The sequence below is a fragment of the Squalius cephalus genome (genome assembly GCF_949319135.1).
Source record: "Squalius cephalus genome assembly, chromosome: 10".
Lineage (NCBI taxonomy): Eukaryota > Metazoa > Chordata > Actinopteri > Cypriniformes > Leuciscidae > Squalius > Squalius cephalus.
Window position 1 is genome coordinate 6467716 of NC_137131.1, and position 14144 is coordinate 6481859.

At 36.2% G+C, this 14144-nt stretch overlaps 1 protein-coding gene across 1 annotated transcript; it reads right to left on the reverse strand.

Moving 5' to 3' along the window:
* Positions 1 to 172: 172 nt before the first annotated feature.
* mov10a (Mov10 RNA helicase a) lies at positions 173 to 13700 on the reverse strand. Its single transcript, XM_079883956.1, has 22 exons — positions 13469 to 13700; positions 13145 to 13250; positions 12789 to 12961; positions 12394 to 12635; positions 12028 to 12283; positions 10098 to 10238; positions 9841 to 10003; positions 9574 to 9725; positions 8631 to 8801; positions 8242 to 8389; positions 7987 to 8148; positions 7030 to 7133; positions 6829 to 6926; positions 6626 to 6724; positions 6408 to 6519; positions 6194 to 6311; positions 4420 to 4611; positions 4172 to 4234; positions 3951 to 4076; positions 3112 to 3200; positions 2065 to 2177; positions 173 to 1974 (listed from the first exon to the last, which is right to left on the reverse strand). Exons 1-22 carry the CDS (start codon positions 13585 to 13587, stop codon positions 1916 to 1918), a joined length of 3006 nt encoding a protein of 1001 aa, XP_079740082.1. The 5' UTR covers positions 13588 to 13700; the 3' UTR covers positions 173 to 1915.
* Between the last annotated feature and the right edge of the window lie 444 nt (positions 13701 to 14144).

Here is a 14144-nt window from a genome sequence, read left to right on the forward strand (position 1 = left end):
CGCTCGGGTGGAGATGAGATGTCCATGCATGCGTTAGGTCACGATCAGTGTTGTAATGTTGCATGCCAGTAATCATGAGGTGTTCGGATCATCGTGTTTCTGACAATAACCTTAGCTAATCACGCAGAGTTGTGCTTCTAGAAGAGCTGTAGCTTTTATTAGCTGGTGTAGAATCCACTTCCACTACTGTGCTGCTGGTGCCATGAGATGTCTGACATGAGGTAAATTATCAATGCTACATAAATCCAGCCCCATGTTTCCTGTCCCTGTTGACTTTGATTCATTAGCATGGTGGAGCCGTGTTTCAATCTGGTCTGATATTGTAAAATAAGAAAATCACAAAAAACAATTAAGAATGTTCTGGGTCATATATCAGCTAAAAATGAAATAAAAAAAATAGTTTGCATTGAGAAAATAAAAAGATTTGGATGGAAAATTTGATGTATCATTAAAAATTTAAATATAGAATTTATGATTCTAAATTTTTATTTAATGCTACACACACACACACACACACACATATATATTCATGCAAATTACATGTATGTATTAAAATTGGTTAGAATCATAATATATATATATATATATATATATATGTTTTATTTTAAGTTGAAATATGACCCAGGCATTTCTTTGTGAGGTTCATCCAAAAAGAGTGAGGAAATTTGATATCTTCCTTGGGGTATTTTATGTTTAAGTCCATCAGAAGCACACAGATTGTTAAAATAATAACCATCTGTATAATTCTTGAAGGCATGGAACACTATGCCATGGATTTTAATTTATTAAACAGGGCATTATTGAAATACTGACTGCAATGCACTGAATGCACAAGGAACATCCCATTAGACTACGTACAAACTACACACTACTCACAAATAAAGGAGGATCTTGTTCTGTATCTTTTTTTTAATGTACTAATTTGTGGAGTCCTTGATGAAATCCTCGATGCAGGAATGATAATAGACCGCATGAGGAAAAGACTACAGCAAACCAGTCTTAGCATCAACCAGCTGTGTTCATATGGTCTCCTTTTCTCTGGAAGTATTCAATTTGATTTATTAATCCAGATTTTTATGAGCGCTCATAGTAACAATGCTTTGTAAACGGGACTAGTAGTAATTGTTTGAATGAAGTGAAACCAACTTATGTTAATAAACTATTTTTTCGAAACAAGATAATGTTGCACTCTTTCTTCTTTTGTGTGAAATGACAGGCAATGAAAAGTAATCCAGCATACAAATGTTGGATAATTTACTGTTGAAGAAGAATTTGCCAAGTATTTTTGCCATTTTCTTTCTTCTTTTTTTTTTTAAAGTACAATCATAAGACATACAAAACAATACCACAACAAATTAGCAGCAATAAAGTCATGCATTCCAGAACATATTCTTAATGCCATGATATAAAACCTATTTCTTTAAACAAAAAGTTTCTCTAAAAATAAAAAAGTTCAAGATATATATTGCCATAATTTGCAATTACATATTGACATAAATTTCAGAACAGGTTTATATTGTTTTTAATAGCCATTTTAAAAATGTACTTGCTGGAAACACTGTTTCAATGAATTTGAAATGAATAAATGTGCATTGTTGGTAAAATAGAGCTGTTTGAATGAAAGAAATGAAGTATTAATAAACTGTTGATTAGTAAAAGTGATATTGCGACTGATCTTTGATCTACATCAGTTTGCATAATTTCTAGAATCTCCAGTATTAACTCAGTAGTATATAAATTGTCTGTTTTGCTGAATAATGAAATGAATCGGTCATTTGCATTGTTTTACTGGCTGCAATCAATATTAGAGTGAGTTCATGTGACATATCAATACTGCTTTACTGATAAAAAAGCAATTTCACATTTTCTCGAGATGTAAACTGATGGTCTCATTTGATTGTAGTGAATCTGGTCCTCATTGTTCAGCTCTCCACTCCGGGTGCACATGCTGCTGTAGTGGGCTCTCGTCCGTATCTAGACATGAACACGCGATGAGTCATACGAGCACATAACACACTCACACTTCAGGTCTGGATGTGTTACATAAGGCTGCGTAGTGCGTACCTTCAGAGCTGATTTTTAAAGATGCTAGACGGCTGACCACATCCTCCTCTCCTTCAGCATCTTTGTAGTCAAAGCCAGTGTTGCCCTGCTCAAGCTCACAGTATCGGATAAACCTACACAAATAAATGCACACTAATAAACTACTGCATACACTGTGGAACAGATTATCAGTTGAAGGGATAGTTCACCCCAAAATGAAAATTATGTCCTAAATAATTCACCCTCATGTCGTTCCAAACCCGTAAGACTTTCGTTCATCTTCTGAACACAAATGAAGATCTTTTTGATGAAATCTGAGAGCTTTCTGTCCCTCCATTGACAGCTACGCAACTACCACTTTGATGCTTTAAAAAGTTCATAAAGAGATCATAAAATGAATCCATAACAATTGAGCGGTTTAGTCCAAATCTTCTACAGAGACGCAATCGCTTTATATGATGAACAGATTGAATTTAGGCTTTTATTCACATATAAACTTCCATCAATTCACACATCAGTTGTGGTAAACGGAAGCTCAAGCGTGTTCGCTTGACGTGCGAGAACCAATGAGGTTCATTCTCGTGTTACGCAGCACGTTTGAGCTTCTGTTTATATTTGCTGATCAATGTTTATATGTGAATACAAATTAATTCATCCTGTTCATCATATAAAGCGATCAAGTCTCTTCAGAAAATTTGGACTAAACCGCTCAATTCATATGGATTCATTTTACGATCTCTTTATGAACTTTTTGAAGCGTCACAGTGGTAGTTGCGTAGCTGTCAATAGAGGGACAGAAAGCTCTCAGATTTCATCAAAAAGATCTTCATTTGTGTTCAGATGATGAACGAAAGTCTTACGGGTTTGGAATGACATGAGGGTTAGTGATTAATGACATGATGTTTTGATATGGTATGTTATAAACGATGCTGGCAGCCAATCAGATTGAAGCTGGCTGTTTGCTCATGTTGAGTGCTACAAGCTTCAAAATGGTCTGGAAGTTGTCTGCGGGGATGCCATTAAAGATTGGGACTAGTTGTCATCGGGTTACCATAACTAGGGTCTTACCTCTGCCAAGTAGGATCCTTGCTTAGGATAACTGGGTTTCCCACCACAATGAGCAGGGCTTTGGCTCTCGTCATGGCCACATTAAACCTCTGTGGGCAACAGAAAGGGTTTACTACAGGATGGCATCATTTCTCTAAACTAAGTCCAAACAGATGGTCAGAAACATGCATTAGGCCTCTTTTCCAAATTTTTCAATGATTACGAGCTTCTGTGATAAACTTTTTAACTTTTACTCTTGCAGCTAAAACAACCGGTATTAGATTCCACAAATGCCAACCAGTAGCTCTTGTTTATCTCTATATACACTACTGTTCAAAAGTTTGGGGATGGTAAGCTTGTTTTTGTTTTTTTTTGAATGAAGTTAATACTTTTATTCAGCAAGGATGCATGAAATTGATCAAAAGTGACAATAAAAACCTTTACAATGTCACACAAAAAAAGTCCAATTCACATAAATGCTGTTCTTTTGAACTTTCTATTCATTTGTTCATTTGTTTTCAACATTGATAATAATAAATGTTTCTTGAGCAGCTAATCAGCATGTAAGAATGATTTCTGAAGGATAATGTGACACTGAAAACTGGAAAATTCAGCTTTGTCGTCACAAGAATAAATTATATTTGAAATATATTAAGAATAAAAAAACTGTCATTTTAAATTGTAATAATATTTCACAGTATTACTCTTTTATTGTATTTTTGATCAATTAATTGTAGCCCTAGTGAGTGCATAAGAGACTCTTTCAAACCCAAACTTTTGTATGGTTGTGTATATGTATATATAATTGATTTAGTGCAGTAAAAATGGCTACTTATCCAATAGAGATTAAGTATATACACCTTCTCATTTGAGAGGAAGCCAATGTTGAAGTCTTGGTCCATCCTGACATAGTTGACGCTACTACGGACAGTAGAAACTATGATGACTTTTCTCTCTTGACCCTGAAACTCTTCCACTGACCCCACCTGCAAAAGTCAAATAATCAAGCAGCAGAAATCACTTATTCTGAGTTCAGAGAGGCAATTTAAGGGGGAAAGAAAAAAGATATTCACATGCCAACCTTGATTTCTTTCCACTTGTGTAACTCCGTCACAGTGTTCAGAGCTTTCCGCATTTTTTCCACCTTAAATTAATGAAAAACCTTTTGTTAAAATTTAAAGATGGGTTTGAACCTTTTTTGCTCCAAATTTTGCCATTTTTCATTAGTAATAGAATACATTTTCTATAAAAAATGTCTCCAATAGGATTTAAAATCCTATATTTTATTCTAAGCTAATTTTACAACACAGTACTTTCTCAGACTCTTGCCTGTTTCCTGTAAGGAGCGATAATGCCAATGTCATTGGCGCTGAGTTTTGGCAGGCCCTTCTTGCCCTGCGTTTCCATGAGCTTGTTGAGGTAGCTGACGATGACCTCGATCTCTGTCACGTTGAAGAATGAAGGACTGTTGGCCTCTCTTTCATCTTTCCCCATCACTCCATGAAACACAACAGGAAATCCCTGTTCGTCACAGAAACAAGAAAAGTGCTTTATTCATTTATTGTACAATATTGAAGCTTCCCATTTTCACCTTTTTAAAAAAAAAATCGTATCTGCATCTCCCAAAAGAGTCCGCAAGTTCTGTCGTTACCAACCATAGTTTCAACAAACATACGCAAACAGCATCACAAACTGCTCTTGGGTACAATAAGCAAGCTTTTATCCCATCTAAATATACTTAATCTATATATTTTAGCATGTCAACAATCAGCGCTGTTTTTGAGGAGGGCGCATGTGCATAAATGCCTAAGGGAGTATGATGTATGAGGGAACCTGCGATGAATCAAACTTCAAATAAAACAAAATAAGCAGCATGTCAGAAAAATGACATTACGTGGAGATTGCATGTAGCGCATGTACAGGAGTATGCCGAATACTGCATGTTAATGTGATAAATGTGTGTAAGTAAATTAACTATAATAATATTAAATACATTACTTGCGAAGCAAAAACGAAAAAATAATATAGTTTGAAGAATGGTGGTACTTCCATATTATTATTTTTTCTTACTATAAAAGTCAATGGCTACCGTCAACTCTTTGATTACCAACATTCTTCAAAGTTGAGGTTTAGCACAACATAAGGGTGAGAAATGATGACAGAATTTTCATTATTGGGCGAACTATCCCTTTATTGACTGTCCTATATTGTTGAACTAAAGTGGTTCAGACGACAGAGGTGTGACCGGTTTCGGTAAACAGTCGTGACTGGCTAATTAGTTTAAACAACAAGGCATCATACTATGGTGGTTAAGCAGTGAGTTACGTCATTGTACGGGACACGCACCCCTGAATAGTGACACATACTCTAACACATAGATAACTCGACAACACTCTAAAAAATAAAGGTTGTTTGTTGGCATTTATGGTTCCATGAAGAACCTTTAACATCCATGGAACCTTCCCATTGCACTTAAGGTTTTTTATAGTGGAAAAGGGTTCTACACCAGGGGAATTCAATTAAAGTTCCAAGAGGTCCGGTCTCTATATTTCCTTCCCAGCAGAGGTTTAGACAACAGTTACATTATTAGTATCTATTTTGCTTCTTCCCGTGTTTCTGCTACTGTTGTTATTAAAATAACCGCGTCATCTGCAGCTCTTAATGTGACGCTTGAATGAAGCACTTTGGGCTCTAGATAAAAATATTATCGATATAGCTCCGAAAGATCATTACCATAAACGAGCGCTTGTGGTGTATCCGCTTCGTTGTTTTGACGCGCTGCTCACTTTAATCTGTAGAAACGGTAAAATGGCGCAATTATGTCCCGCGGTCCAGATGGTCAGCCATTTGAATAACACTGTTCTACACACTAAGAAACTTATCTGGCATCAGAATCAGAAACCTTTATTTTTAAGAGTGTATTCAAAAATAAATAATGATTTAGCCTGATTTATCCACTTTACAATGTGTTTAGTATATTTCGGCAAGACTAATTCTGTTTGAACATCTAAATTATCTATTAAAAAAACAGCAAATTTCTTCGCTTCTTGCATCTTCGACATACAAAAAAACCCAAATGAGCTTTTGTGGAGCGGTCTGGTACCTCTTTAGGGAGATGCTCCCAGCGACAGAAGGCCTCCCGCTCCATCTGGTTTGCAAACACCTGCAGCTCATTCTCATAGAAGAGCTCGTTGGGGATCTTGAGGATGGCAGGATGAGACCTGGGATGGGGTGAGAATAACTCAATTATAAGTCATCCATCAACACTTACTGTATGATATCAAAAATTGATGGGAGAAAAAATACCCCATCGGTACCTGTAGTTGCGGAGAAGTTTGGTGACGAAGCGGGTGTCATATCCAGAATGACCATCCTGGCTCTTCTGATAGAGAGTGTTCTGTTTCATTAGCCTCTCCAGGAGGGACTGACCTGTTTAATAATAAACGATATCTGTTAGGACTGAAATCAAACTGAGTTAAAGAAGAAACAACCAATGTAAAAATATAAAGGAAATCATGAAAAATATTTTGAGTACTCAGTCCGTGTAGTTGTGCCAGTGGAGATCTCAAAACAGGACCCAACTGCTGCGGGTCTCCGGCCAAAACCAGCTGGCCCTCCCCAGGGTGAAGCAAACCTTGGACACAGAGAGCGAGCGCAATGTAGAAATAAACAATCTGCTTTTCTTTTTGTGTTCTAATTCATGTTTTCATTCTCCTCTCCCAACCCTTCCTCCTTTACCCGCAATTCCGATGATACACTCAGGCTCCACTGCTTGTCCAGCCTCATCTATGAAAATGTGTGTGAAGTGACCAATAGCAAAACCTCCTGACACGAGCCTGAAGAGCACACAAATGAATATTCCTTTTTAGCCATCACAGCAGAACATCCTAGCTAGCACAAGGTAACGTGACAGAGGATATGACTGGACTGTGACAGTACCTTCCAGCGGTGACCAGTGTAACCACAATGACAGTGTAGTTCATCAAAGCCTTTTGAGATGGGAGCAGGAAGCTGTCCTGTTCTTTATTCCAGTTACTGTGTTTCTGTAGGAATGGATATTTAGGAATACATCTTCTGTTTTATTAATATAGTTAAATATTATAGGTTAGTATGATAAATATAACATACATTTATTAATATATATTTATTAATATAAATATTTCACACATTTTATTTATATTAAATATTTAAATAATATTGATATATGTATTAAATATAATATATATATTAAATGTATATATATTATATATATATATACATTGAATATATATATATATATATATATATATTCAATGTATATATATATATATTCAATATATATATATATTAAAACATATCAATATTATTTAAATAGTATATAGTTAAATAATATATAGTTAAATATTATAGAGTATTATAAATATATATTCATGCACATACACACACACACACACACACACACACACACACATATATATATATATATATATATATATATAACACATATTTATAAACATTTTATTTATATAAAATATTTAATAATTTGAGTAATTCTAATATATAAATAAAATATTAAAATAATTATTACCTTAACTATATATAGGAAACTATACATAGTTAAGAATGATAAAAACATATACACACACACACACACACACACACACACACATATATATATATATATATATATATATATATATATATGTCATATTTTTTTAATAATAATATTATTAATATTAACATTTGTCAATCCTGAAACAAACTGCATTGTATTGTATTCTGCACAGTGTACTTTAGATGCCATCTGCATATTCCATGTATACAGAACATTTGTGCACATGATACATACATCCTTCAAAAAGTACGAGAAGAATCAGTAGTATGCCATTCTGGACATACCCCATGCATATGTCTTACCAGCAGTTTCTGCGGTACAGTGCGCGGGTCTCTACTGGGGGCATACAGTCGGTAGAGGCGATGGCCGTCCACATATCCTAATAGCCTCTCACACAGGAGGTCACAGGCACTGTTTGAGGGAGCCAAGGCCAGGATATGGGTCGTGGCTTCTGACTTATTCACCTGATGCAACAAACAAACACACATGAGTCATGAGTCACATAGATGTTTAATACTGCAATAAACACTTGAAGTAGTCCAAATGAATGCCTTTACCTGCTTTATGGCTTCCACTACTGTGACAGTTTTGCCTGTACCCGGGGGTCCAAAGATCAAGTAAGGTGCTGGTTTGGATGAGCCTGACAGGATGTGTTGCACTGCCGCCTTCTGCTCAGGGTTGTTCTCTAAATCTTTGTTGAACATCCTGGAGGATGAACACAATTAGATTTTATGAAAAAAAAAAAAAAAAAAAAAAACATACAGTGGGGGAAAAAAGTCTAAGTCTGACTACTATTTTTTATATTTTACATATATATATATAGTTACATTTTGTTTGTGTTCCTAACTTATTGACATCATCAAGGAGGAAATTCCTAACACATGTGTGGATGTACTGTAGCTGTCTATAAACAGACGAGTGTGAGTGTGCGCATGCGTGTGCAGACCTGAGGTTTGGTAGTGCAGTGTGTCCAATGCCCTTATCAGAGGGGAACAACACATCGCCCAGTTTGTGCTTGGCAGCGAGCTCCACCGCCCTGTGCTGAAGATTCAAGGGGAAGCGATTGATGTTGAACTCCACATCAAACTTCATGTTGTTGACAAACTTCTGGAGAAGCCTACAAACACAAAACCAAAAAGGAATAACTTTTTACAGCTCGGATAAGATGCGTCCAAAACCAGGGTTTTATCTATTAAAAAATGTGTAACATTCTGGCTAAGGATTTGTTAACTATTTTGTAATTTAGAAATGTAAGTTCATGGTTTAAATGAAGGCTATTATTATTTAAGACTTAATGAAGGCTATTGATGTCTGTCAAGTTTGAAAAACTGTTGAAAGAAATATATTTAATATAATATTATTATATTTCCTTTTTTTAATGCAATTTATTCCTGTGAATCATTACTCTAGTCTTCAGTGTCACATGATCCTTCAGAAATCATTCTAATATAATGTTTTGCTGCTCAAGAGACATTTCTCATTAATATCAATATTGAAAACTGTTGTGCTGCTTAATATTTTTGTGGGAACCATTATACACCATTATTTTCAGGATTCTTTGTTGAACAGAAAGTTCAGAAGAACAGCACTGAAATTGGTTTTTGTATTATAGCAATGTAAAAGTCTTTACTGTGACCTCATAAATGTAATGCATTCTTGTTAAAAAGTACTAATTTCTTTAAAAAATAAAATCTCACTGATCCCAAACTTATTGATCTGAGATTTAATTAGTAATTTTGTCAAACTATTTAGTAATTCAATATTTTATTAAATATATAATTAATTACAATATTCATAATACCAGTGCATTAAAAAATATTTCACAATGTACTTACTATCAGTGGAAGCTATGTATGTTAACAGTGTTTCTAATAGTACATATTTCTTACTTTTTTGAGAAGCCGAGTTTAACTCTCTCAAGTTCTACACGATGGACATAGCCTTCATAGACTGTGACGGGCTGGTTCTTGTCCTTTGACACACACATGTTCAGTTTATCTCCTCGCAGTACGGACGGTCTGTTCTCTGCCACCCCTGGTACCTGAGTTAAAGAGATAAAGTGATCATAAAAAAGATTGTGATTGACATCATGATATCTGTAGTAACATCTGACATAAACAAGAACACATTTGGTGATCATTTTGCTTCTCACTCACTTTGAGAATGAGCAACCTTTTGTTTTCTTTGTCGAGGGTCATGGTCTTGCCAGAGAGATCATACTTCCTGATGTCCACCTCCATCTGAATCTCTTCCAGGTATAGGAGGAGGTGAAAGCGCTCAGTGTAGTTCTTCATGCAAAGCGCAGTGTCCAGCACTCGCCTGAGAACATACAGATAAGACCAATGCACACTCAGAAAGAGAGAGAGCTGTGTTTTCAACACAATTTCTTTGTTCTAAAAGAGTCCATGCTTGCCTCACTCTGGGAAGTTGCTGTCTTACTGAGGGTGATAGGTGCTCGGAGTCCTCCAGCTTGTGTTTGGCCAACTCCTTCAAGTAGGATGGGTACTTAAATGTTTTCAACTTCACCATAATCTCCAGATTATGTTTAATGAAACTATAAAAATAGAATGGGAAGAAGAGGGATTCAACAACACAGAATCTGCTTACCATTCTAGGAAGTGAGCTGCTAGTATGCTAAAAGGTAGATAGAAAAGACAAACGACAGGCAGACACATATATATGAATACATAGAACACAGACATACTACAAACAGACAGACAGACAGACAGATGTTGGATGGATGGATGGATGGACAGACACATATATAGATGGATAGATAGACAGATAGACAGATAAATAGATGATGGATGGACAGACACATATATAAACGGATAGATAGATAGATAGATAGATAGATAGATAGATAGATAGATAGATAGATAGATAGATAGATAGATAGATAGATAGATAGATAGATGATGGATGGATGGACGGACAGACAGACTCATATATAGACGGATACATAGAAGACAGATGATGGATGGACAGACACATATATAAACGGATAGATAGATAGATAGATAGATAGATAGATAGATAGATAGATAGATAGATAGATAGATAGATAGATAGATAGATAGATAGATAGATAGATAGATAGATAGATAGATAGATAGATAGATAGATTGATGGATGGATGGACAGACAGACTCATATATAGACGGATACATAGAAGACAGATGATGGATGAACAGACAGAGACATATATAGACGGATACATAGCAAACAGATGGATGGATGGATAATGGATGGACAGACACATATATAAACGGATACATAGAAGATGGACGGACAGACAGACAGACAGATAGACAGATAGATAGATAGATAGATAGATAGACAGATAGATAGATAGATAGATAGATAGATAGATAGATAGATAGATAGATAGATAGATAGATAGATAGATAGATAGATAGATAGATAGATAGATGACGGACGGACGGACGGACGGACGGACGGACAGATAGATAGATAGATAGATAGATGATGGATGGATGGACAGACAGACTCATATATAGACGGATACATAGAAGATGGACGGACAGACAGATAGATAGATAGATAGATAGATAGATAGATAGATAGATAGATAGATAGATAGATAGATAGATAGATAGATAGATAGATAGATAGATAGATAGATAGATAGATAGATAGATAGATAGATAGATAGATAGATAGATAGATAGATAGATAGACAGACAGACAGACAGACAGACAGATAGATAGATAGATAGATAGATAGATAGATAGATAGATAGATAGATAGATAGATAGATAGATAGATAGATAGATAGATAGATAGATAGATGACGGACGGACGGACGGACGGACGGACGGACGGACAGATAGATAGATAGATAGATAGATAGATAGATAGATAGATAGATAGATGATGGATGGATGGACAGACAGACTCATATATAGACGGATACATAGAAGATGGACGGACAGACAGATAGATAGACAGATAGATAGATAGATAGACAGATAGATAGATAGATAGATAGATAGATAGATAGATAGATAGATAGATAGATAGATGATGGATGGATGGACAGACAGACTCATATAAAGACGGATACATAGAAGATGGACGGATAGATAGATAGATAGATACATATATAGACGGATACATAGAAAACAGATGGATGGATGGATAATGGATGGACAGACACATATATAGATACATAGAAGGATACATAGAAGATGGACGGACGGACGGACGGACGGACGGATGGACAGACAGACAGACAGATAGATAGATAGATAGATAGATAGATAGATAGATAGATAGATAGATAGATAGATAGATAGATAGATAGATAGATAGATCTAACCTCTCAGGTGGGACCCCTTCTTCCACAATCCTGTTCTCTGAGCGGAGTCGTCTGTTCTGTTTGGGGTTATATGGGCTCTCTGGGCCCAATGTTTCAGCTAGTCCAGTCTGAACCACTGCCTCCAGTTCCCGGACTATGCAGAAGGGCTTAGCAGGACCTGGAGGATCCGCCTCTGGGCAGAACTCAAAGTACATGGTGGCTGGAAAGTGTCCGTGATGGTGGACTTTGTAATGCACTTCAACAACATAACTCTCACCTAGCAGGAAGACATTAATGTGACATTTTTGTGAGCATCTGACAACCTATATACATTTTCATTTACTTATCTATCTTTCTATTAGATTATGGTCTCAAAGTTTTTCTCACCTGGACAGAGGAGAAGAGGAGAAACACGGTTCACTCTCCTCTTATCCACGAGAGTAAAGCAGCGCATCTTGTGCAAGGCTGTGTAGTACGTGAAGTAGACGCAGCTCTCGCCCCGGTTTACGATGTGAAACTTCACCACGGACAGCTTCCCTAGCTCCTTGGTGATGAACATAACCTTCCCTTTGGTGGCCTTGGGGTCAGAGGTTATTTCAACACCTCCTTTGTCTTTGGTGAGCTGAGCTCTAAAACAAAGACAGACACATCTAATAATGAGTTTCAAAAGGAAAATGTGCCATTGAGAAGGGAAGCCTGTGATTACCTTCACACTATTAATAATATATTTAAAGTTGATGTTATTTTTCCTAGACAGCCAGAATTATATCTCTGATGATCACCGTTTCACTCTGAGTTTGTTGAGGATTTCTGAAGCGAGCTTCTTCTTAGGGGTCAGGACAGGCATAGTGGTCGGAGGAGATGAGGAAGAGGATGCTGGGACAGAATCTGTGGCTGACATGTTGGTGTTCTGCTGTGTGAAGGACTTCCACTGATCGCAGTAGTACACACGCACCTGTCAGGAGGAGAAGAGAAGAGAGATGAAAACACAATGATTTATCTTCTTTGCTTTAAAATCGAATTGTAATGGCTTGATGCTGAAGTTAAGTAGTTTGTCACATTTATGAGTGCACTAGAAGATCTCAAAGCTTACAGAAATGGACCCAAAGACACAAAATATGATCATTTAAGTTCTCACCTTTGGTTTTCCGTGAAATATAACTTTCCCACGCCCTGTAGTAGCTTTGTGGAAAACTTTTAAGGCATTGATCACACTGGAAAATGAGGGTTCTTTTCTTCCATCCCTGAAAATAAACAATAGCATGCAACTGAGTTCAGCCTGGAAAAACAAGGCTATTGCTTTAATGTAAAAAAATGACAGTAATATCATACACAAACGAAACGATTATATACAAAACACACTTATTACAAAGACAAAATAAAGCAAAACTTGACATGATTTAATAGCATCAAATAGATGAGTCAGACATTGAACTGTTGACTCTGAGTCACTGTTGCAAACCTTTTAAACTCAAAGTTGTAAATATCCCGAAGTTCGTTTATGTCTGTTTTCGAGATCCTCTGCCCCAGAAACTCGAGGAAATCAAGCCCTACTTCGTATGATGTTCTGAGCGAAGGCATTGTGCTGTTGTTTATGTCAGTAGTGTATGTTTAGGATGTTGTCTGGTATAAGGCTAGGCGATTCCGGAATCGAAACTGACTGAATGCAGTCTAACAGTGACCATTGACCAAGCAAGGGTACATCAACAAATTACCGCACTAAGGAGAATTGACATTTTCTTTACTATTTAAATAATGCACTTAACTGCTCAAAAAAGGAACCACTCCATAAACATCAAAGAGAGACAATTTTTCTAGCTTATATTTCGCATTTACTGGTCAATATAACGTTAGGTGTAAATAAAATTCCATAATGAGAAACACTCTTTTGCGACACTCCCTAAAACAGTGGCGTTACATAACAGCCATAATGGAGCGACCCTTTTCATGGATAGTTAATCACCTGGATGGGGCTATTTAATTCAAAACTCAATCAAAATTGGTAGATCTTGATTTTACAAACTAGGCGTCTTCATTTCCGTCAAATCGGGGAAACTTATATATTCCAGTATTAGTGTATGCATAACCAAATATGGCTTGATACAATTTGTATTGAGCAGAGCAATAATGGAAATTTT

Excerpts from the sequence above, each read along its gene's own strand:
- mov10a (XM_079883956.1), bottom strand. The coding sequence starts at position 13,587 with ATGCCTTCGCTCAGAACATCATACGAAGTAGGGCTTGATTTCCTCGAG. Across the intron at positions 8,802-9,573 it reads AAACTCGGCTTCTCAAAAAA|GCTTCTCCAGAAGTTTGTCA; the intron begins GTAAGAAATATG and ends TTGTGTTTGTAG. Across the intron at positions 2,178-3,111 it reads AAGGATCCTACTTGGCAGAG|GTTTATCCGATACTGTGAGC; the intron begins GTAAGACCCTAG and ends TTATTTGTGTAG.